At 34.3% G+C, this 24,979-nt stretch overlaps 6 protein-coding genes across 6 annotated transcripts; 3 read left to right on the top strand and 3 right to left on the bottom strand.

Moving 5' to 3' along the window:
- Positions 1-1,158: 1,158 nt before the first annotated feature.
- RO3G_14422 (uncharacterized protein) lies at positions 1,159-1,428 on the top strand (the record flags this gene model as incomplete). Its single annotated transcript, XM_067669006.1, has 1 exon — positions 1,159-1,428. One exon carries the CDS (start codon positions 1,159-1,161, stop codon positions 1,426-1,428), a length of 270 nt encoding a protein of 89 aa, XP_067525107.1.
- A 1,966-nt stretch (positions 1,429-3,394) lies between these two features.
- Positions 3,395-4,284, bottom strand: RO3G_14421 (uncharacterized protein; the record flags this gene model as incomplete). Its single annotated transcript, XM_067669005.1, has 3 exons — positions 3,395-3,871; positions 3,928-4,148; positions 4,212-4,284. The coding sequence occupies 3 exons, from the start codon at positions 4,282-4,284 to the stop codon at positions 3,395-3,397; spliced, it is 771 nt and encodes a 256-aa protein (XP_067525106.1).
- A 2,607-nt stretch (positions 4,285-6,891) lies between these two features.
- On the top strand, positions 6,892-9,275 carry RO3G_14420 (uncharacterized protein; the record flags this gene model as incomplete). The annotated part of the gene is made up of 3 exons (XM_067669004.1): positions 6,892-9,009; positions 9,129-9,153; positions 9,202-9,275. 3 exons carry the CDS (start codon positions 6,892-6,894, stop codon positions 9,273-9,275), a joined length of 2,217 nt encoding a protein of 738 aa, XP_067525105.1.
- Positions 9,276-9,657: 382 nt separating this feature from the next.
- RO3G_14419 (threonine synthase) lies at positions 9,658-11,303 on the bottom strand (the record flags this gene model as incomplete). The annotated part of the gene is made up of 2 exons (XM_067669003.1): positions 9,658-10,786; positions 10,837-11,303. The coding sequence occupies 2 exons, from the start codon at positions 11,301-11,303 to the stop codon at positions 9,658-9,660; spliced, it is 1,596 nt and encodes a 531-aa protein (XP_067525104.1).
- A 1,944-nt stretch (positions 11,304-13,247) lies between these two features.
- RO3G_14418 (uncharacterized protein) lies at positions 13,248-13,793 on the bottom strand (the record flags this gene model as incomplete). Its single annotated transcript, XM_067669002.1, has 2 exons — positions 13,248-13,601; positions 13,650-13,793. The coding sequence occupies 2 exons, from the start codon at positions 13,791-13,793 to the stop codon at positions 13,248-13,250; spliced, it is 498 nt and encodes a 165-aa protein (XP_067525103.1).
- A 9,019-nt stretch (positions 13,794-22,812) lies between these two features.
- On the top strand, positions 22,813-24,442 carry RO3G_14417 (uncharacterized protein; the record flags this gene model as incomplete). Its single annotated transcript, XM_067669001.1, has 2 exons — positions 22,813-23,368; positions 23,424-24,442. 2 exons carry the CDS (start codon positions 22,813-22,815, stop codon positions 24,440-24,442), a joined length of 1,575 nt encoding a protein of 524 aa, XP_067525102.1.
- Positions 24,443-24,979: the final 537 nt, after the last annotated feature.

Here is a 24,979-nt window from a genome sequence, read left to right as displayed (position 1 = left end):
GTTATCGCGTCCCGTCGCATGAGAATAATTTTCATGACAATCCAAACAGCGAACGTTTTACAAGAACCCTCATCTTTTTTCTTACTGCCCGGTTGTGACTATGGTCTCCTTATAACATTAGAAATCATAGAGCACCCAAATTTACATAAAAGGAAAAAGATCAAAGCACCTGTATCACATCCATTACAAATTGTACACCTTCCCATATATACTACAGTATATATGGAAAGATCGACCATCGGAATCATAATAACCATGATCTCTTTTCATGTTACAAATCATTGCGCATTTAATCTCATTTACAAGTATCAGTGAGTACTTGGTCGGGATCCCTGAATGCCCTATATTACCCATCATGTCCTATAGTAATCATCTTCAAACATGGATCTCTTTGGGTCTCTTTCTCATGCATGCTAAAAAAAAAAGGAGATGTATACTGTTTGAATTTACCACTCTTGTATAGATGCTGAACATAAGCCCAATTTGAATTATTTCCAAGTATGCTAGCTTGTCTTGAAAAAGACCCTGTTGCTTAAAGGATTCCTTCAATAAAACAACAGGCCTTCGTTTGTTCAAGATAATCAGTCCTTTCAGTTTTTGCTCATACAGATTGCCAACATAAGATTGTGTATAAACATCTAGCAAGACCCTTGAAACTGAGAACTTTCTTTGCAGTCGAGCTGCTGTCTATAAGCTATCCACTGTCTCCATAAGTATTTAAACAAAATCATAGGTTGCGTTATTTCATCATCATTAATTTTCTTTATGCATAATTCATAATAACCAGCAGCAATGAGATCGTCTTCTCATCGTCATAAAGCTTACAGACCAGTGTGGTATATTTGGAATGACTTTTTTTTTTTGAAATAAAGTAAAAGATCAAACATAGATACTGAAATCCTGGTGCTGACACTGATTTTTTTTTCCAAACAATTTATCCTTTGTCTTCGTGTTTGCTAGCTTTGTAGTACTCGTCATTTAAAAGATGTTGGTATGCATGTCAAGGTGTTTGAGAGGAACAGCTCTGTTGGCGGTTTATGGTAAGTAGAAATGAAAATGAGCATCCGAAATTTTCACATGCTTTTTGACCCCAAAGGAAATACTCGACTACACTTCCTCTAAAATCAAAAGTGCCTACAGATCGCATTACTTTCAAATATGACAGCCTTGAATAAAGTACTTTCTGAAGGATCCAAAGGTCAAAGGGTGATGAAGGTCATACCAGAAATGGATGAGCTACTGTTAAAAAAGATTCCTCCTTCTGGATGCTACCGTGACCTCCAGACAAACATACCCATAAAGAAAGTTGTCTTTCCAGATTTCCCATTTCCTGAAGGAACATCTGCATTCACGACTCACAAAAGCGTATTGGCCTATTTCGAGCGCTACACAGACACTCTTTCGTTTGCTTCCCTTGTTGGAGTTTGATACAAGCGTAGATCAAGTGATCAAGACCGCAGAAGACAATTGGGAACTTGCATGAAGTCAATGCAAACGGTATCCAAACGGGTGTGTCAGAGAGACGAAATGGAGAGAAAGACTTGACGCTGTGGTTGCGGTATCGGGTATGCACCAAGTCCCTTTTATATCTGACATGAAGAATCTTGCTGAATATAACAAGCTATGGCCAGAAAAAGTGATGCATTCTAAGCAGTCCAGACAGCCGGAAGATAAGATAATGAACACACCTTAAACATGAGCCACATTTTTTAATTCTGCCTCCTTTTCAAAAAAAAAAAAAAAAAAAAGAGAGAGAGAGTATTACTCATAGGGGGTAGAGTCTCGGGTGTGGACATTGCAAGATCTCTTGAGGGTTTTGCAAAACCAATCACAATCTCTATCAAGGGACCTTTTGTCTCTCTTAACCCTATTGACAATGTACTCAGACAATTGATTCCGAAAGACGCTGCTATCAAGCCTGTTATTACCTCATTTTCAAATCCGGACGGAAAAGTAGATGGTGGCATTACGTTTGAAGTTGGATCTGTGATGAAAGAGGTGAATCAGATTATTTTCTGCACTGGAGACTCACTCACTCGGTTATATGAAGCAGTTGGTTATTAAGGATGACCGGCAGCCAATTAAAGAAGGACTTTTCTATGCAGATGTACCAGAAGGTCATGTTGTTCTTGGACCTAGCTGTTCTGTGAATGTGTATCATGATGCCTTTTTAATGTCAGGTCCAACCTTTTGCTTTGTTTCTATGCCTCGATTTTTTAGCCTTAGCCCATATTTTGATATACAGGCGAAAACTATAGCTAGAGTCTAAAGCAACAATGCGCACATCCCTTCACATGAAAAAATGCATCAAATTGAAGCCGAGTTTAAGCCTGATAGGCCAGTGGCTCCATTCGCAAGCGATAGAGTGCGAAGAGAGATGTTTGTGTAGCGGTTGAATTACCAAGCTGAACATATTGGCAGATCAGACTTGACCAAGTTCAATAGTTATGACAAGCCGTACGAAGAAGAACTATGACAAACATTTAAAACAGTGGGGGAAGTAACCGAAGGAAAGTTTCAAAGAACGAGAGAGAAGTCATTGATGAATACTTTATAATAAAGGACTGTTTCATTATTTTTACTAAAACACTTAATAATTCTATTGTATACTCCAAAAACTCTGAGACATTTTATTTATCAACCGTATGTCACTTACATTTATAAAGTTATCAGCAATAAAGAAGCCCCCCTCTTTTTTTTTTTTTTTTTTTTTTTTTTCCCAGATAAGTTCATTTATTAAGATGCTGTCATTAAAAATAATCCCGAATAAATGATTTTAAGACTTGGTTGCTCGTCATGGCTCTATGCACTGGACTACCTCTATTGACATATTTTTCTCTTACATAGGGGATGTCTTTATTTTTAATCTCATCTTTTGCTAGACATTTCATCATTCATATGTTGTTATAGCAGAATGCATCAGAATTATTCTGAACTACAAGTTATTTATGATGCAAAAAATGAATACTTTTGATCTAATCAAAAAATAGCAAGAGCAACTCACAAGTGACCAAACTAGAATAAATTAAGATTTGTAAGTTTGCAAATAAGAATATAAAAAGACATCATACTGCATTTGCTAAAAAAAAAAAACCTAATAAGGATGTTACTCTTAAAATACATCAAAGACTGACAAGCTTGCAGAGAAAAAAAGGGCAATGAATACTCCAATTGAATTGATTCTTGGCAATAAAAATAAGCAGCCTCGTGTATGTTTAAGATATGAAGTAACCATGAAGTATAGACATTTTGATTCTACTGTTTTAATAGTCAATAGACCAGGAAAAGATATGAATATGCAAAAACTGATGATTTTATTGAATACAAATGAAATCCTTTTTTCTTTTTTATTGAAGATATATAGAAAGCGTTGTGGAAGTATATACATGTATTTCTAATGACCAGATCTAATTCTTTTTCCCTGATCAAGAAGCTTTGACATTGATGCCGCGCCAAACAATGTAGTGCTCACAGTCCACTTGCACACATTCGAAACACTATAGCAGTTCCTATTCAAACAAATACTTAAAGCAATCAACCCCTCTGTTGCATGGCATATCAAAGCACCCTGAAAGATTTTTCGGATCAACGAAGCCGTAAGAATTTGTCGAATGCTGAATAGAAAGGAAGGCACATTTTCACGCAAAAACTCATCCGAGGCATAAGCCAGTAATGCATTGGTACCAAGGCCAAGTGCTATCAGCACTTGCCAGTGTAAATCAGCTGGATAAAATACATCCAAAGCATTACTTTTGGTTTCTTTGGATGAATTGTGGTGGTGTAGTCTTTCTATTTCTTCTTCTTGAGCCTTCTGTACTTCAGTTGCACTCTTGACAGCTTTCAAAGGCGGTAAACCGGTCAATGAGTTTGGCTACAGAAAAATAAAACTGAGACCATTTCACTCTACAAGCAATCTTTTTTTCTTACCATTCCCACACTTTCTTCAGCTTCTTTTGTCATTGCTCTTAAGACGGGTAATACGTCTTCTACTTTTGTAATAGATACATTATATTCAATAAATGCCTCATGCTCTTTGTTGTCTGGTGTTGTGTAAATTATTATAAATCCGCTAGAGTTGAGACCTTTAAAAGTAGCACTGACAGCATCAGATTGCTTTGCGAAATGCTTTACAAGAGCTAGATTGGCACCTTTTTAAAAACACTTTGTTAGATCTCTCTTGAACTTGGAATTAAAAACGTTTATTTGGTTACTTTTTTGTTCCTTCATATAAGCTGAAATAGAAGCGCCATCAACAGCAATAGGATCAGGAATGGGCGTAGTCATATTTAAACGTATAAAAATAAAGTAAAATAAGAAGCATTTTTGTGTGCATGATATAATGTGTGTATGTTGGGGTTTTTGACATTTAAAATAAATTTTCACTCAGATTGCTGAAATCGTTTTGCACACTGGTTTTTGCTCATTTTTCATGCCGCTCAAAATCTATTGGTAATCGTAGTCTTCAATAACAACTCTGTAGTTTGCTGAGTCTATATTCTTGCACAGTAGGCCATATAAAACCACTGCATCTGTGCTCTACTCGCTCTATAATTGAATGAAATATAGTTGAACTTCTCCTATTTAGCAGATCTTTTTTTATTATTATTATTAATCAACTTTATTTTCTTTGCTTCATGATATTCTTCTTTTTTTTTTTTTTTTCAGCATTCAAGTATGTTGATTTTATATCAAAATTGGCTTTGTATAGAAGAAAATGTAAAAAAAATTATGTTTATGAAATATAAAATATTCCTATTGCTTTTATTCCACATTTTATTAGTCATTTATCTACTCACTCGAGCCATGGAAATGAACGATGTATTAAAGTAAGAGAGCATCCTGCTATTCCTGGATTGTTAAGCAATTATATCAATCGTAACAAAGAGAATACTATTTCCTAGCAACCATTGTTCACAATGAGGGTATCTAAATACACTACAGTAGGAGGGAGAAAAGCAAAAAGGCTATTCATCTAAACACGGTTTCATCTTCTTATGCTACGGCCAGTTCCTTGTTCTTTAAACTTGGAAGGCTATATGATTATTTCTGATAAAAATCATGTAATTACGTCAATAAAAATCTTTCCTATCTCCACCTCACTCTGCAGAAGAACGAAAAAGAGAAATTAGTCAGTTAAAAGAAAAAATTGACAAGAACAAGTATGCCTTATGGTATTACAGACCACATCTCCTAGTTTTATATACTAATTAATGCTACAAATTGAATGATACAACCATTACATGTTTTGTTTATTGTTTGTTTTCATCCACCAAAGTTTGCTAATTTTGTGAGGCGCGTATACTATAAAAAATTAAAGCAAGCTACCACTTAAACTATACCTACGTGGTTAAATATGTGTTCAATTTGAAAGTAGAAAGAAAAAACAGACAAGTGTACATGCACTTCTAAAAACGATCAAGCTAGGGGTATGTACCTCTTCATGACAAATTTTACAGTATTGTCGATTAGAGTAATAGGCTAGTTTCGATCATAATGGCCGTGAATGCTTTTGAGCAGAAAAGAGCATGCAAAAATGACTTCAGAGATGCTTATTCTGATTCTATCAACCTATTCTCAAAATTAGATCTATTTCCAGTAGGAAATTCCTTCAAAAGAATGGTAAAATTTTCAGCTTCTTCAAAAGTTTTTGATCTCAAACATATAAGCATATATAAAGCCAGCACACTTTCAATGTAAAAATGATTGTTCAATTTTCGCCTATAAAACTAATTTTATTACTACCATTAACCAGCAAAACAGCACGCTTTCTAAAGTTGTTGGTAATACATAAATCGGATATTGACGATGATAACTACCTCAATACCATTTTTAATATTAACATAATGTATCCATAAAGCTCAAGTTATTATTAGCATTTGTATCTGTTTGCATTATTTTTTTATTTTGTAGCTTGTCATACACTTGGCACTAGGCTACTCTTCTGGTGCTTTCTTATGCTGTTCTTCTCAGGAGATTCCCCCCCTTCTGATAACGCTTTGTAGACATCTTCTATCGTGTCTCTACTGTATCTTCCTCCCTTCTTGATCTTGATGTTGGAAACTATCATATTAAATGAAGTTCACTTTTGCCACCAGCCTTAAACCAGCCTTTTGATTTTTTGTGCATGGTGTCTTTCCTAATTTGATATAGTTACCTCTTTCTCCAGTTAATAGCAGCACTAATTATAATAAGCTCAAGTAACTTGCCATATTAAATGTATGTAAGGTTCAGATACTTTGCGCTAAATTTGCCAAGTTGAAAACAAGGTTTAGTACGTCGCGGCTCTTTATTTTTTAATATGTTACACTACCAAGTCGTAACGTTACCATCTTCACACAATAGAAATTAAGTCTGTTTATAAATAAAACCTTGCTTTCATATTAATTATGGCTGATCCAATACATCTGTTACTGATATAATCATAATCTATTATGATGCTTCAAAACCTTTTTAAATTCTAGAAAATAAATTCTGATTGTGAACCACATTTCGAGCTTTCTCATTTAATTTTCAATCATTTATTCTCTACGATGTACCTTGTGTCTATGAAATAAGCGAATCAGTCTATAAAATCAAGTAGTCTGAACTTAAAATTCTAGGCAAATCAATATAGGCAATCTTAATAAAAAAATCATTAAATTATCTCGAAAAACTTAACAAGTAATAATGTAATTTTTTTTATTGATGCAGGATTTTTACAAAGGGTCCTTCCGTTCTCAGTATTCAGCATGCTTATTTAAACTCAGATCACGTGCGTTGTTTAATTTTAAATAATCACCCTTTTTTCTTTACTCCCTTTTTCTTCTTCATCTCATTCAACTCAACTAGGGAGAGAAGGTATGTAATACGACTCATTTCCTTCGTATTGTCATTGACAAAAAGGCAAATAGAATGATTACTTCAGAAGAAGCTTCCCTTACAAATGGGATGAGTAATTTACGTTTAAAGGCTGACAACTATTCGGGTGAATCTGATGACGATCAACCACTCTCCAATCCAAGGTTTTCTATTGTTAAAAGTAATATAAGACCAGCCCACTTTGTCAAACCAGCACCTCAATTTCCTCCTCCTTCTAATAATGCTGATATGCGTACAGTTCAAGGTTTATACGAAAACTATTCACAAAAGGTGTATATGGAAGGCTACATCTATAAGAAAAATGATTTGACAGTCGAGGGTAAACCTTTTGGTGAAGTTCAGTGGTCTAAATGGTACATGGAGCTCTGTGGGCCTGTATTAGCATTATGGGATGCTCAATCAGAAAGTGAAGTGATGCCCCAATACATTCATATTGTTGATGCCAATGTCGACATATTTACTGGTGCTGATCGAGAACATGTCTTTTCACTCAATTCAGCAGGTGCCAACCGCTTCTTGTTTGACGCGACTGACAGAGATTTGTTGATCAAGTGGGCTTGTGCAATTCGATTATCTTGCTTTGAATGTTGCAAATTGCAAGAAATTTATACAAAAAAACTCATAACTTTGCCAAGTTACTCAGAGTACCTTGCTAAACCCATCAATAAGATGGAAGGAACGGTACAGGTCAGATTCTCAGGTATGACAGAATGGCAAAAATATTGGGCCGTTGTGACAGATAAAAAGGATGGCATGAAATTGTTTGGAAAGAAATCTGCCAAAGCTGAACGCATCTCGTTTTATGAATCCAAAAAGGCCAAAGCACCATTATACACTATGACACATGTTGTACAAGCATATACTATTTATCCTGAATCACCTCAACTAATGGAATCAACAACTGTATTCAAAATAGAAGGTGTTTTGCAAGATCAAGAAAAATCATCGAGTGCGTGGATCATGTCTTCTTCACCCAAGGAATTGGTACAGTGGATGGTTGCAACATGTGATGTATTCAAATTGTATGGAAGACCAGCTCGTTTATTAGATGATGTCAACAATAGTCAGTCGCTCAACTTTGCCGAATTTATGAATGATGCATCTCTCTTTTTGGACTTGTCTGATGTGTTAACTCGTCATAATGTAGAAGCTGAACTACCTAGTAACTCTCAATTAGCATCCATTTTACAACACAAAATTACACAACAAAGACAGCAAAGATTTAGTAATGTACGTCAACCAGGGGTGGGCTTAATTCATCAAATACCTGAACGTGGTAACGTCAACAATAGCAGTAGCCATTCCATCATGAGTGAACAAAGGCCTGTATCACAACGAATGTCCGCTGTGCCTTCATCCTCGTTAAGTTTAAATCAGCCACAACAACTACAACAACAACAACAACAATATCAGCAGCAGCAGCAGCAGCAACAAAAACAAAAATTAAACCAAGGTCGAATGACTTATGCTAGCGACGATGATGAGGATGAAGAGGAAGAGGAAGAGGAGTCTGATAGTGATAATGATTCAATCTTTAACAATAAAAAACCACAAACGACACAAGAAAGCTTGCCTACTTTATCAACAACAGAAGAAGGTAGCTTTAGAAACAGTATTTTAGAGGATATTGAAAAAAAGAATCAAACAAACACATCTTTAAGCCAACATTCAAAAAAAGTTGAATCAGCCGCAGAGAGTGAGGAAGAAGAGAACGTACAGAATAATAAAAAAACAAGACCACAGCCAAGGTTACCACGACCAAAAACAACACAAACACAAATCAGTATTAGTGACTCTGAAGAAGACGAAGAAGAAGAAGAAGAAGAAGAAGAGGCTGGTTATGATGACAGTGATGATGACGATGTGCCTATTCATCAATCAAGACAGAATTTTGCATACAATCATAACTATGATGAACATTATACTGGAATGTACGATACTGAACAATATTATGAAAATGGATACCCACCGATGACAGAAGATGGACCCGTCATTCCTCAACTAGGCGATCATTTCGCTACTCAAAATTCATTACTAGACACATTCAGACCCGACTATCCATCTGCTCGTGACCAAGAAGGTTATGCAAGAGCCACAGGTCAACCTTTGATTCAAGTGCCCAATAAACCACCTGAGCCTCGCGCTGGTTTGGTAGGCATGATCTCGCAAATTGAGCATGAAAAGAAGACAAAGGAGGCTAATAAGAGTCGAATGTTCGATAAAGAGCGTATATTGGAAAGAGAAAGAGAAAGATATCTTATGGAACAAAGAGCGCAGCAACAACAGATGATGCAGGTAATAGAAAAAAAAAAGATCCATCTATTTTATGCTTATGATTCATAGCAGACGCCTATGATGGGCTCAGGCATGATAAATCAACCGATGATGAACTCTATGGTAAACATGCCTATGAATAATCCACCAATGTCTATGAGCAACCCACAGATGTCAATGAATAATCCACAAATGCCGATGAATAACCCACAGATGCCCATGATGGGTCAAATGCCACCTATGATGGGCATGATGGGCCAACCAATGATGTATCCAATGATGAATATGCCAATGATGCCCATGATGATGGACCCACACATGTCAATGATGTTGATGCAGCAACAATATGGCCAGTATAATCCCATGTGGAATCAATCACAAATGTTTGGAAGCTCTCAATTCGGTGATGATGATGAAGACGAAGATGATGATGTACCTCTTGGTGCAAAAGAAAATACACATAAACAATAATCCTTTTTTATTTAGAAATAAAAAAAAATATTTTTCTATACACAAAAATATAAATTAAAATGTGATACCCTCCTTGCGCAACTCGGTTTCAATAACATTCATCACTAATTGTGGTTCAGCACGTTCAACAAAGGTTACTCTACGTTCTTTTTCTAATAAACCAATGAATTCAGTGGGTAATACATCCTTTTGGAAATCAAAATGAGGGTTTGTCTTGAGAGCGTTTTCAACAGCTTCGGAGAATTTAGCAGGATGAGCTGTAGCTAAACAGATCAAGATATCGGATCCAGCAGGGTAAGACCTAAGCTGTTCACGTTCAATCAATTCATTAGCGGCTGCAACACCAACAGCAGTGTGGGGATCAAGTACATAGGGTTTCACGTCACCAGTAGGTTCATAGTATTCGCGAATGGTATTGGATGTCTCTTGGTCGGATACACGAGCAGCATCAAAGATTTCACGTGCCTTGAGCACAACTTGATCAGATACTTTGAATACGCCATTTTCTTTCAATTCTTGCATCCAGCTAGCTACTGTCTGTCCAGCCTTATCACATAACTCTTCATTCACTGTCTTTCCTTCGTCACTGTCTGTCTCACGAGCAAGGTACCACAGCAAACGTTCGAAATTGGAAGAGACCAAGATGTCCATTGCAGGAGACAAAGTAGCCTTCACACCACCATCAGAACCTGTTTGCTTTTCATAAGCACTTGAACGGAAGAAACGGTAAAGGATATCATTTTCATTAGTAGCAATCAATAACTTGTTGACAGGGAGACCCATACGGTAGGCATAATAACCAGCCAAAATGTCACCAAAGTTACCTGTAGGAACAGAGAAATCAAATTTGATGGCTTCAGCTTCAGGAGAAGCAGGATCCAAGTTCAATGAGCGTAAAAGAGAGAAATAGGCTTGGAAATAGTAAACGGTCTGTGCTAAAATACGAGCCCAGTTGATAGAATTGACAGCACCCAGATGATGACGGTTGTTGAACTCCTTGTTACCAAATAAGTTCTTGACAATGTCTTGACAGTCGTCAAAGGTACCTTCGACAGCCAAGTTATGTACGTTGGCGTCCAAGACTGTGGTCATTTGTGCTTCTTGAATAGGGCTGACTCTTCCGCGAGGATGGAGGATGAAGACAGACACATTCTTTTTATTACGGAGACCGTAAATAGCAGCACTAAAGTCCTGTTGGCTTTCTTAACGAAATTTATAAATCAGCTCACTTACCTTCCAGTGTCACCAGAGGTGGCGCCGACTACAGTAAGACGGTGAACATGGCCTTCTTTGGTTTCTTGTCTGTTACGACGTTCCAAGAAATATTCAAAAAGGTTTCCAACAAATTGAAGAGCTACGTCCTTGAAGGCAAAGGTAGGTCCATGGAAAAGCTCCATTACATAGAATCCATCCTTGATCTTAGCTAAAGGTGTAACATCACTAGATCTAAAAGTGGCATAAGAGCGTTCAATCAACTTTTCAAGATCGGCACGAGGAATTTCGGAATCGTCAATGTACAAGGACAAAATCTCGGCTGCGAGTTGTTGAAAAGTATAGTTGGACCATGCTTGACGCCAGTTTTGAGGTAAACTGGGAATAGCTTGAGGGATAAAGAGACCACCATCAGGACCAAGACCGGCCATGACAGCTTCTTCAAAGCTATAATTTTTGGCTTGTCCACGAGTAGATCTGTACTTCATTTTTGTTTAAGAAAAAAAAAGAAAACGAAGGTGTTGTACATTTTTTTCATTGGTATAAAAAAAGGTTGGGTTTAGTGACTCATTTTTTATCAAACTTATGAACTGACAGCCAATCATATCGAGTATTTTGTGCCACTTGTTTTTCATAAAAAAAAAAAGTGGTTTGATAAGACGATTGTGTAAACCAATCGATTTCAATAAGAAAAAATTGATTAGATATAGACAATGATAGGACTATGCATAGGTCAGATATATTCCACTATAAAGTTTACATTCATAAAAGCATACGCTAACTGTAAAATACAATTTTTGTACATAAAGCAACCCCTGATTGATTTTTTCTGTTTTGATTGATAGTGATTATATGCGCAATGAAGAAAGAAGCAGTATCCAAAAATTGATATTGTGATTTACTTTAGAGAACCAATCTAAACATCTCTTAAAAAGGAACCTTACTTTGATAACCCAATGTGAAGAAAGCCTGTAGGTCATATAATAAATGAAATGCGCTCAATAATATCCAAATTCAAAGATGGTTTTATTTGTATCCCTTCTGTTAAATGATATAATACTTGATTAAAGATCAAAGTTATAATATTTCAGGAAAGGAAGGACATAAAAGCATAAAAAAAAAGTACACAAGGTCAAACTATTTGAAATATAAAAACCAAAAGATTCAAATTTCAAACAAGAAACCGAAAGGAAATGTAAATCGAGATTATATTATGTTCTACTAGAGCACTTGATTTAAATTATCAACCTATTTTTTAATGTAGTGCATTTTTAGGAGTAACGCACTAAGATCATTGACTGACTATTGAAAGTACAAGTAAATAATAACAAAATGCAAAACATATTTACTCCATTTGAATAATAATAATAATAACATTGCTTATTTCTTAAAGGGGGTGAGAACTTATTATTTATGTATGAAACATGTAACAGAATTTAAGGATCCATTCTTGTCAACTTAACATACATTTGATAGCTGATCAAATTATTCATTTAAACCATTTCTTTTAATAATGTGTACATGCTTTAAAAGCATAAAATCGCGTTTATTTAACTCAAAGGGGCATGTAGTACTTTTTTTTGTAGAAATGTTGTAAATAAATATGTTTTTGGGCGCTTTTCAAATGATTGCTTAATAAATGATATAGCTCTTTTAAAATAGCATATACCTTACACAAACAGAGTACTCGATCCATCAAGATAATAAATCAACTTATAATTATGATGCCAAAAAGGCTAAAAATAATAATAATTATAGAAATACATCAGATACACACAAGAAAGCTTATTCCTTATACTTCAATGCTTTAACTTTCTACTAATAATCTATTTGTCCCTTCATAATTCAATATGTCAACAATTTACACTATCGATAATCTAAAGAATAATATCTTAAAATTACCATTAAAAACTTAAACCTTTTAAATGATTTTTCATTTTAAGTCATCGGAGCAAGAAGGTAACAAGATTTGATATGTAAAAAGAGTTTCCTGTTTGCCTAAAGAGAACGACAGTTACTGTAGTAATGGATCGACGCCAAACAAATGAGTTACATCATGAGACATTAATAGCGAATGATATTACTTTCCTGTCATATTTTAAAAAGCAGTAATCTCTTCTCCTTCTCTCTCCTCCACATTAAGTAATTTACTATATTTAAATATCTACAAGATCGACCGGTTATTATGTCACTAACCCCAACGGATTATAAAAAGTCGTCAGCAAAAGTAAGCTATTTGCCAAGAAAAAAAAAAAAAGCGATCCTTAGTAGTTTAAATATAAGCTAAATGATCAACAGGTTTGAATCACAGATAGTACACTAAATGTTTCGTCATTTTTTTTTTTTTTGATTTATGGATTAAAGCCTTGAAATAAATAATAAAAAACAATTTTTATACAAGAAAAAAATGATATAATAATATACACAATGAACTAATCTAAACCAGAGAGTGTTCCATCACCAATGCCATCAATTGCACCGTTTGAACTGATCGGGCAAGGAAATGTTGCAGAGGAACTAATTGTTGGGCGAATTTTGATAAACAATACTTTGGCAGCCAAATGAATTGTATAATCCACAGTGATATCTCGTTTTTCTTCTCCTGTTAATCCACATTTACTTGCCAAATCATTTAAAACAGATTGGTCTGTGTCAAGTGCCGGATTATATTTTATAGCAAATGGAAATGTAAAGTTATCATTACTATAAGCTGGCACAAAATGCTCTGCTAAGTATCCTCCTCCTATCTTGGTGTGTCCTTTTCCATTTTGATTCGGGTAATAAGCCTGTAGTTTATATAAGAAAACAATATATTTATCATAAAATGGACTTACAGTAGCTGACAGTTCTGTCAAATCAATACTAAGCATATTTGGATTATTAACAGAAATTATTAATCCAAAATTGATATTGAAAGTGCCTCCGGAAATCGTGATCTGTGAACCTCCACCGGCTGGACTTGTAGATACTCCTGCCATGTTGACCGTCGGCATCACAAATGTACCGGCAATCGTAGCGAGTACAATGATGACAATAATGATAGCAATAATAATGAACCATACAATACCCGCTGCCCAAGCAGGAAGACAGCAAGCACAGCATAAACATCGTAAACAGCCATTTCTATTCTCCATGCGTCTTTTCTTTCTATTGTTTCCATCTTCAATCTGATTGTAATGTGAATCTATCTTAATAATCAGTCTTCTTTTTCTCTCTTTCTCTTTCAATAACACTTTTTATATTGTCTAACCATCTATTTTTTCTGAATAAAAATCCCCATTAGGTTTTACAGTGGGTGTTGGAGAAGGCGTTGCTTTTTGTTGATGAATAGGAAGAGGCGGCGGGACAACTTGATTTTCCACTGAACTATGCTGTTCAAAATGATTCATTTGCTAAAGAGAAAGAAGTGGAAAAGAAGTAAAAATAACAATTTTTTTTTTATTTTTGGAATCTAGCAAAAGAGGTTAATTGATTAAAGTTTTAGTTCCCCGATTTTTCTTTTTTTTTACATTCGTGAACAAGCGTGTGCTTCATGTTATACAATGGCACAAATGACATGGGTTACAGATAATATATACTTTTATTTATCAAATGGCATATAAGCTTACAGCTTACAGCTAAGAAACATGCAATTGGACATTTGAAATTAAATAAACAAAACACATGTTACAAACTACTTGTTTTGTAATATTTAACCGAAAATCATAATCTTTTTACTGCTCTTTGCTTGGTAACCAATCGGCAGAAATCAATCTCAGCTTACATGCTCTCGACCAATAATTGTCTATACTGGACAGTTTGTTGTTCCTAACCGATTTCAGGCTAATTTCACTCCGATTCTGGATATGGCAGTACGCTCTATTTGAAATTGTAGAATTTATAAATATGTATCCTTTGTTCTTTTTCAGAACGCACATTTGTAGAATTAAAATGGAAAATGACAATATATTAAGCAATTATAACTTCATATCCGAGTTATCCAAGCAATTCTGCCAACAACTTGCAACCAAATTTTATTTGAAAGAAGTTGAATAGCAACAGGCCAGCGCGCTGGATGCTGTCTCCAGAAACCCAAACAGATGTACAAAATCTCTTCATTTGCAGCCCAGCAAAGCATTAAACACTATGCCAGGGAAAGTGCAAAAATAGCAAAATAATGAAAAATTATCATGAGAACTAGAAAATAAAGTCATTCCTGTGCTTTTTTACATTCATCCTGAACCAGCATGAATGCCAGCACCAGTGCTATGAACCCCTAATAAAAATAAAATTACATGGAGAGACTAACGATGATTGTAGGGTCATATCCAGTTTATATGTATATTATATATAAATTAACAAGTATTTTCTATATTAGAATGTCATACTGTGATTTATTATGAATGTCTTTTTTTTTAATAAGCATGGATCAATGGGTTTTTATTGATGAAACCTAAAGGGTCATCATTATTTCAAGCTTGTTATCTAATGATGATTTAAAACTTATTGAGAAATTTTTAGACAAGTATGAATTACATGTTTAACTTTCATTCAAGCGTTTCTGCCAATACAGCGATTTGCGTTTAAAATCCAAGATTTTTATCCAGCCAACCAAGGGTTTCTTAATGTATTCAAACTTCCTGTTACTCCATGGGCTCAGGCCCACCATTCTCATCAACGACATTTCCATGTCCATCTTTATATAAAAATAATGTAGTCATGGTAAATTGTAAAGAATTGAAAACAAACATGAAGAAAAAATGCGTCTCTCCCCAATTTATATTTTTTTTTTTGTGCCAAGAACGACATGATTTCCAAACATACGACTTGGCTGCTAAAAATACGACATACATTTCAGCAAATAAAACATTGAGTTTGATTGGCTGCGGCATTGCTGGTTGGAAGCAAGTAAACATTCACTAATCAAGGTTTTTCAGAGACATCTGCTAGGTAGGACGAGCAAGTCATTTATTACTAGACGACGAATAATTTTTTGATTTCGATCCGCGTGTTACATTTTAATTATTTATATCTGAGTCTTTAAAATCCAAGTATGATTACCCAATCATAGTTTCTTTTACTAAAAGCAGACACAGACGTTTAGAGTCTGCTTTACTAATTGCTTGAAATACGAAACAAGCTCTCTATCAGATGAGCCTTAGATTTTTGTCGCTTTAAGCATTTTTGTTTTGTTTTGATAGTTTTCTATTGCAGCTATTGTGTAAAGTTTAGCACAGTTCGGTGGTAAATAATTTCGTTACTGTATTTCATACTTCCACGCTTGCCTTAAAGACATCTGATCAGGGATTTTCTTTAAAAAACTTCTCCAAATGAGCTTTGTAGCCATAAGCTTTAATATAGAGCCAATAGGTCTAATAATAAAGCTTATTCCTGAATGGAGCAAGAATAGCGTAAGTTTTAATCTTGTAGTAATGATCTAACTTGCTTTTCCTGAGGCCATTCATGCGAATGACTTTAGTCTCAACAAGAAACACATTTGTATTTCTAATTCTTGTACTATACTAATTCATACTTTGATTCATAGCATATTTCTGGAAAATTTCATCAAAACATCATCTGAAAGGCCATTGGGGTCATTCCATGAAGTCAAAAAAAGGAATTTTAGAGCAGCGCGACCTTTTTATAATATGATTATCGCACTGTAGTCAAAAATTCTTGGCTGTTCTTCTGGACAATTTAGCACTTTTGAATACATTAGACAAGGACACCATACAGCTGTTCATCTCATCTATTTGTTTACAGATGATAGGATGAGGAATAATGCAGTCTAATATTAACCCATTTGGAAATGCCTTCAAGCTGGACACTCTTAAAATACACATCGTTGCCAGACAAAATGCACTATAAAAATTTAGCTACAAAAAACTACTTTATAAAGAAATTTGACTGTCGCTTTGCTAACTACCGATTATATTAATATAATTGATCTCACTTTAACTGTGTTTTTTGGAATACGTCAAATGAATGATTTTATAACAAAACTATATATTAAACTTATATTTTCTTTTCTCTTGTAAACTTTTTAGCAGAAAAAAAAAGAGTTAAGTGCTTTCTCAGTCACATAATATCCTCTAATACAAATCTACTGCTCAATATGTACTTTTTGAATTAGTTCTGCTTTATTAATATCCTGAAACACATTTATATATCCTTTATGAATTGTTTGATTGTTTACTGTCCTTTTGATTACTATAATATAAATAATTCAAGGTGTGCTATTTGATACTTTATGCTAAAGACTTGTGAGCTTATTACTGATCATGAATCGAGTGGAAAAAAAAAAAAAAAAAAAAAAAAAGGAAAAAGAAAATGTCTGCTGAAGTTGCTTATATAAACATACAATATCAATTGGTTGCGAGAAAAATATTAGGTATTTTTATACAATAATCAGGATGCATTCAATTATTAACTCGATTTTTTATCCGTCTATACAACACAAACGCAGTTGCGTTATAGGATATCCTTATATTCGATCCACAGAAAAAGTCCCTCGTACTCTTTGAAAGTGGAATAATATGGAAGGATTTGCAGACAGTATACATCAGACCTTCTTAGCCTCAGCCGTTATTTTTTCTTTCTTTTTTTACAAATAAAAATGTTTCATAATAAAGAGATTCTACATAGACAGGTAAACATATAGTAATACTAAAATATGTATGAGACAGTTACTTTATGTTTTAAAAAAGATTCAAGAAGCAAAAGTACTTAATGCAGAATTAACTCATCTAAAATCAAATGCTGTAAGTTACTATTTTATAAAGTTTTTTTCAAGCAATTCATTTAGTTGCAAATTAGAAAATATATGAACGACAAGTGCCCTCATCAAATATATTTTTTCTTGCTAAAGACAATGAGTCTGTTGTAACTAAAAGTCAAAGTATGTCTGTTTAAAAAATCTTGGGTTTTCTCTTCATTTCGTTAACAAATTTGCTTTGTATAGATTATCAAAATGAACTTGAAAAACAATTGTCACAATAAAATAATTTTTCGTTGTAAAAACTAAATGGCTTGTTCAGGTAATATTCTTGTTTTATGTCATGGGTAAACGCTTTTCATTTCTGTATTATTCAATTTTAACAAGAGTCATTCTTTCGGAGCAAAGACAGATGATTTGATTACTCTGTTAATAAATGAGTAAACATACAAGCCTTTTTAATATATTACTGGTATTCTCACTTTTAATATGGCTCCTGAGTCTGTCCCTTTTATACTTTGGTTGAAAGCAAATTAGTTAAAAGAATTGTAAAGGGTTGATATAAACAAGCTTTTGTAATAATATAGCTTTTTGGAAACAATGATAAAAAAGTATATTCTTTTTACCACCTTCTAAGCTAATATTGGTCATGGGGCTTTTCAAAGAAAGCAAAGAGTCGAAAAGATCAACTATTATGTGTCAAGCATATAATGGATTTCACAAAATGTTTTTGAGGATATTATTTTCCTGTTGGGTTAATTGGTTGACTGAAATGTGAGCTGATATCTAACGTAATAAGCCTATAAGTTCACAAAAGAATGCCAACATGATAAAATAACCATTGTATTTTAGATTTACAATTCCAGTGTAATACAATAAGAATATAAACGAAAGGAATAGGAAAAGCACATAGAATAACATATAAATAAAAAATAGTCTAAATAACACAAAAATGTTAACAGAAAGCTACATCAAATTGCCTGTCTTGAATAAATACCCAACAATCAATACCAATCAGTCAAAGACTTATATTCTTGTACTATTGCCATATTATTCATGGACCAAAGATAATTTTTTTTAGCCACGCCAAGGTTATACCAATTCAGATTTGATACCTTTAGCCACGAGCGATCAGATACACCAAAATATTTCCAACAGATCTTACGATAAACTTCAGAAGAAAAATGAAATCCAAATTTCAAAAATAGAACAAAATAAACTTCTTTTTATTTTATTAATATATGATAGTTTAAAACCAAATAGTTAATCAGTGAATCAAGAACGGTAAGCATGTAGGCCTGTTTATTTTTACATAATTCGTGCCCATTAGATTTATCTGTTCTCTACCATTAACGTAGGCATCTGAATATCTTAAGCACACAATGTCATGCCATTTAAAGACTACAAATTGAGCACCATAATCTTTATTACAAGAAACACCAAATCCTACAATTGAAGTTGGATCACCAATGTGGCTTGCTCCACAATTTTTGCTTTCTGCCATTATGTAATACTTTGTACCATACTGCGCTGCTTCACCAATACCACAACTGCCTGTATCGTTGCATAAGGCCACTCTTGTTGCACCAACAGTTCCAATGAGATCTCTGCGATTTGCATTAAAAAAATTCCCAGCTAAATCAGACCAGTAAAACCAAGCGCCAACTTTCAGTACTTCGCCACTTTGTCTTAAAATATCCTCGCATAAACAAATATTAACGAGGACCAGTAATACTGTAATTAAAGCAAACTTTATAGAATGAAGCATGAGAGTAATGGACTTCTATAGTAGTTTAGAGTAGTTTTTTTTTCAATTCCCTTTTTTTCAAAGGTTATATTATATAAAATCCACATTATACTTTCGTATGATGTAAATAGGAAATCGAATAAGATTGATGTATTATAGAAACAAGGAGTGAATTTAGAATTAGTTCATATGTTTAGATGTATGGATCTGCAAGGCATATGCTTTGCTTAATGCAGGCTGAGTATACATCAAGTACTGATGGTTGTTTCAGGGGAACTTTGTTAATTTGTTGCCATAAAATTAAATCGTACTCTTAATCATTCCTTGACTATAAAAAATCTCGCTTGACCAAACTTATAGTAATGAGCTTTGGAATACTTGGAGATTATTCTTTATTTAAAATGAATGGTATTTGCATTTTTTATATTTGGTTTGACTCTGCAGTTTATCCTCGAACTATTCTTCTTGATCTTCCTCAGTTCTTGCACTAGTCCTCTCCTTCTCACCCTGCATCTAAACTGTGATTACTTTCTCTAATTTCTGTAGGTGACGGAATATGAAATGCATGCTTTAGTCGAATTTTAATTCTTTCAAATGACAACATCAATCATCTTTCCATTTACCATATCAAGTAATAAAAGCCAATCATTTGCTTATGCAATATTTTCTATATTGAGAAATAAACTTTAACACGCCAAATGATCTATTTGTTATATGCTTTGTGTACATAAAAAACACTTAAGTCATTAAAATACTTTACTGAGCCTCAGTTTAAAAGGAAGTCAAATCAATTGAATCATTACTTTTTAATTAGATAAGGACGTATTGTGAACATTCGGCTTTGTATTGAACCCATTTCCCGATCACATTATAAGCAAACATTAAAATTGAATCTTGTCTATATTTTTTTCCCAATAAAATTGACAGAGATTCAAGCTCTATGTAATAAGTTGAAGTTCATCAAAGGGTTTGGCTTCAGGTGCTTTCTTCACTTTAAATATGGAGTTTTCCTGTTTAATTCATAATTATTTATCAAACTGGACACATTAAAACATTGAAGCAATTTTTAATTATAGCCAATTGAGATCTTGCCTCAGCAAATCTATCATTTAACACAGAGAATCATACAATATTAGTGAGATTACACTTTTCTAAATTAAATATTTCAATTGACAATTATACCATTTTGCCATACCTCTCCAACTCTTGCTATACTGCTGTATCAAATGGTTTTAATTGCTTATGTAACAAGAAAAGCAAGATATGTAGTAGGTTTTGCAGCTTATTTAATATATCAAAGTATCCAAACATATGAAATGGCGATGTTTCAGAGCAGTCAATATGACAAAAGAGTCATCCCAAGGTTTGTCAGTGGTGGCGAACTATATTCAACGATACTTGAAAAAAGCATATTCAACTAAATACTATTAACCCTATGTAATATACACCATAGTACATCTATACTGCATAATTAAGAATATCATCAGCTTATCAGCGTTAGATAGAATCGACTTTTGAACTTAAAAGGCTCTTTTAAATGATGGTTGTAAACAGCAAAAACAAAAACAAAACAAAAAAAAAGCAAAGCTAATTCTATTAGCCAATAGCCCATAATGGTCCATTTTAAGTCCATCATCCGGATGCTAGAGCAATACAAAGCAATTGAAGATGTAAAAAAGAGCCTTTTAGGTATACAATCATTTGATATAGTTTTATAAGTTAATGTAGTTAAATATAAGATAAACAACAGTAAAAGCCTTTCTCTAACAACTATATGTTGACTATGATATGTACATCAAAGACATTGCTTTGGTAGAAACCAACAAACCATTTCTGTTATGAATACTTTATTTAATCCTGTTTAAAGGTGGTTGTAATCTTTAGTCGATGTTTATTTTTAAAAGATCGTGTGAAATAGTATGTTAAAGCAATTAAAAAATCAAGCTACTAAAGGCTCCATTGCGAATACAATAACATGTATCTTAATGTCTCTACAAAATTCTGAACATTCTTAGAAGAGGATAAAGTAAACTGCTACCTTAGGAATCATAAAGGAAGGTTTAAGTTTTTACCATAGGTCAAGAAGGTGGTTGTCACTTATAAATTTGATAGTATAAGTAAAAAAAAATTCAAAAACACGGTTTACAGTAAGCTTACTATAAATAACTAATCCCGTATTTTCTTCTAAATAAGTATTAATAGATCAAATTGACATTCTGGCTCTTACTGTCTATAAATATTAACGACTATATTCTCCTTGAAAGAAAGTTCAATCAATATTGTAAAAATCCCATTGACTAAAGGGAGCATAAGATCTTGCTAGTGATAGGTCTAAAAGCTTGCCTAATCCTTCTTAGATGCGTAGTATGATAATATGCTAAAAATAAACTTATTGTAGCTTCCTTGAACGGTTGATTACACTTATTAAAGGATGCACTATTCATAATAACTCTGAGCCTATATAAAGAAAAAGAATACAAGGCTATTTAGTACTACCTTTGAATTTTTTTTTTTGATAGCATGCTTGCTTGTAAAAGCCTTCAATATCATCTCTAAATTGTTTATGAAGGAGCAGTGAGAGACTAGGATTCATGCTACACTAAAGCAAATATCTCCTATGTTTTTTGTATCAATGTACATAAACTCCTGAAGATTTATTAAAAAGGTACCTGATGCGCTTACCTAAGCTCAACCATAAAGAAATTTTGCTGTAATTAAATTAATGATATAAAACAATGTTTTGCTAAGCACAGCATCGTAACAAACCTTAGAACTCAAATAGGAAATTACTGTTGATGCTGTCATTTTATTTTTTTGTTCAGTCTGTTTATGCAAATAAATAAAGATTTCTTGGCATTATTATGAACTTGCGACGTTCTAGAGCAAAATAAAGGAGAAAGATTGCCTTCTTTGGCTTAAGAGATATGATGGTCCTTCCTATTGATAAATGGAAGAGGTTCATTGGTACTGCAATAATAGTCAGTGTGGTTCAGTAATATTATCAAAACAATGACATATATGCAGCATATTCCAAGATACTTCAATGTATGTAATTTACAATAAATATATAAACATCATTGATAAAGTGCAGGAGTCTTTTCTTGTTAAAGCACTTTATCAAAACAAAATCATTAATCATTCATCATCAAATGATCTGATTGCTGTACTTTTTGCACAAACATATGAAACAAGGAAATGATTTCGATGGCTATACGAATATCCGAAGCAGCAGAATGATATCGATTGTACATATACCTCATAGCATTTTACGATACTTGTTGTTGTAAACATGGATAACAATTCAGTAGTAAAAGAACAGATAAAGGGATATCTTTTTATGATTACATGGACATTGATTTGGGTATTGATATTGAAATATCGGTATTAATTGTATACAACATATTTGCTTGCTATAAAAAAAATTCCCGTCTTTGGTAAAATTTAAACTTGATTATCAACCAACCATTTCATTCAATTAGATGATGTCATGATTGTATTCTTCAATTCTATTTAAGATCAAAAGCATTCACTCCTTTCTTCTCTACAATAGAACATTATGACAAGCCATACTTTATATTCCATATTTGAAAAGAGTCAAGAAAACTTGAAGAACCCAGCCATTATTATTCCTAAATCTGCTCCAATACCCACAAGCATCACGTATCAACAATTACTAGACATCATTCATGATTTTTCAACCCAATTAGCCAGTCTCGTACCAGCCGATTATATAGCACCCGGAAGATCCATTTCTATCAGCTATCCAAATTCACTTGAATTCGTTACTGCCTTCTTGGCCTCTACCTTTATGAACCTAGTGGCTTCTCCGTTGAACCCGGCCTATACCGAAGATGAATTCAATTTCTACTTGGAAGACGCAAAGAGCTCGATCCTCATCCTGTCCAAGGGCATTTTGAATGATAAAAAGAGTCCAGCTGTGTTGGCAGCGGAAAGACAAGGTGTGTTTATAGTAGAAATCCACTGGAATGGTTCTCATCTGGAAATGAATGCATCCAAACGACAGCAATCATACCATCAAAATGTGTTTAAACCAAAACCCGATGCACCTGCGTTATTATTACATACCAGTGGTACCACCGGCCGACCTAAGGGTAATTTATTCTATTGAAATCATGTGAAAACATGCTCACTTCTCCCTAAAAATAGGAGTTCCTTTGACGCACCTCAATCTGTTCACATCCATGCGCAACATTGTCGGTACTTATGAGCTCGTCCCTCAAGATAGCACTCTCCTCGTCATGCCCCTATTCCATGTTCATGGTCTTGTATGTGGCTTATTATCCACATTGCTCTCTGGAGGAACTGCGGTGATCCCACAAAGATTCAGTGCTTCTTCTTTCTGGCAAGACTTTGAAGAAAACCGATGCAACTGGTATACCGCCGTTCCCACCATTCATCAAATCCTGCTTCGTAAACCACCTCAGAAAGTCCCTGCCATTCGATTCATCCGTTCCTGTTCTTCTAGCCTTGCTCCCTCTACCCTGAACGCACTCGAGGAGCGCTTTAAGGCGCCCGTCCTGGAAGCTTATGCCATGACGGAGGCATCCCATCAGATGACTTCCAACCCTTTACCACATCGTGGTCCACATAAATCGGGCTCGGTCGGCTTAGGACAAGGTGTGGAGGTGGCCATACTGGACGAAGACGGTCAACCTGCAGAGATTGGTGAGGTCTGTATTCGTGGTCAGAACGTGACTCAAGGCTATCTGAATAATCCAGAGGCAACGGCCTCTGCGTTCACAAAGGATGGCTATTTCCGTACAGGAGACGAAGGCAAGAAGGACAAGGATGGTTATTTGGTCTTGACGGGTCGTATCAAGGAACTCATCAATCGTGGTGGTGAAAAAATCTCACCTATCGAACTGGACAGTGTCTTGCTGAGTCATCCAAAGGTAAATGAGGCTGTTTGTTTTGGTGTGCCGGATGAGATGTATGGTCAAGAGATTCAAGCAGCTGTTGTTTTAAAACCAGGTGTGAAGGAAAGTGAAAAGGCAGTCGAGCGTGAACTTCAAGCGTTTTGTCAATCGAAATTGGCTAAATTTAAAATACCAAAGCGCATTTACGTGACGGGAGTGATGCCAAAGACGGCGACTGGTAAAATTCAACGTCGAAAGATGGTGGATGTGTTCTTTAAGGGACCTGAAAAGCCTCAAGCTAGATTGTAATATTGTTATATTGTGTAATAGAAAATTTTGATATAAAAATAAAAATCAATCATTTTGGTGCAATGATCTCATTCTGCATAAGCCTACTCTCATGATAATCATCAGCAAATGAATCAAGATGAAACATGTTGGCCAATAAAAATATTACCTCATCCATATTCATTGTATTACATGTATTTTTCCTAGTTGATGACTGTATATCAAACGCTCAGTCATAGGGTGGGTTGTTCACGTAGAGAACCCTGTGAAAGTCATGCACTGTTTGGAGTGTAAGAGAATACTTTTGATGATATCAACAGCAGACAGTCGTTTGATGTAAAAAAGATTAATTTCTCACATCAACAATAAAAATTGTTTAAACTAGAAAACGACCTGTAAGATCCTCAATTTCTTCACCAGCCGATTTTGAAAGCCCTAGGTTGCCTATCAGAAAACCCCTACAATCTTCATTGAGAATGGTCCTGGGCAGCTATTATATGGATATTGTGATTTAAAGAATTAGAAAGAGGACATGGCTATATGTAATAAAAAACAAAA

The sequence above is a fragment of the Rhizopus delemar genome, genomic scaffold, assembly GCF_000149305.1.
Source record: "Rhizopus delemar RA 99-880 supercont3.14 genomic scaffold, whole genome shotgun sequence".
Taxonomy (NCBI): Eukaryota; Fungi; Mucoromycota; class Mucoromycetes; order Mucorales; family Rhizopodaceae; genus Rhizopus; species Rhizopus delemar.
Note: the sequence above shows the minus strand (reverse complement) of the source record. Positions and strands in the feature narration are given on the sequence as shown.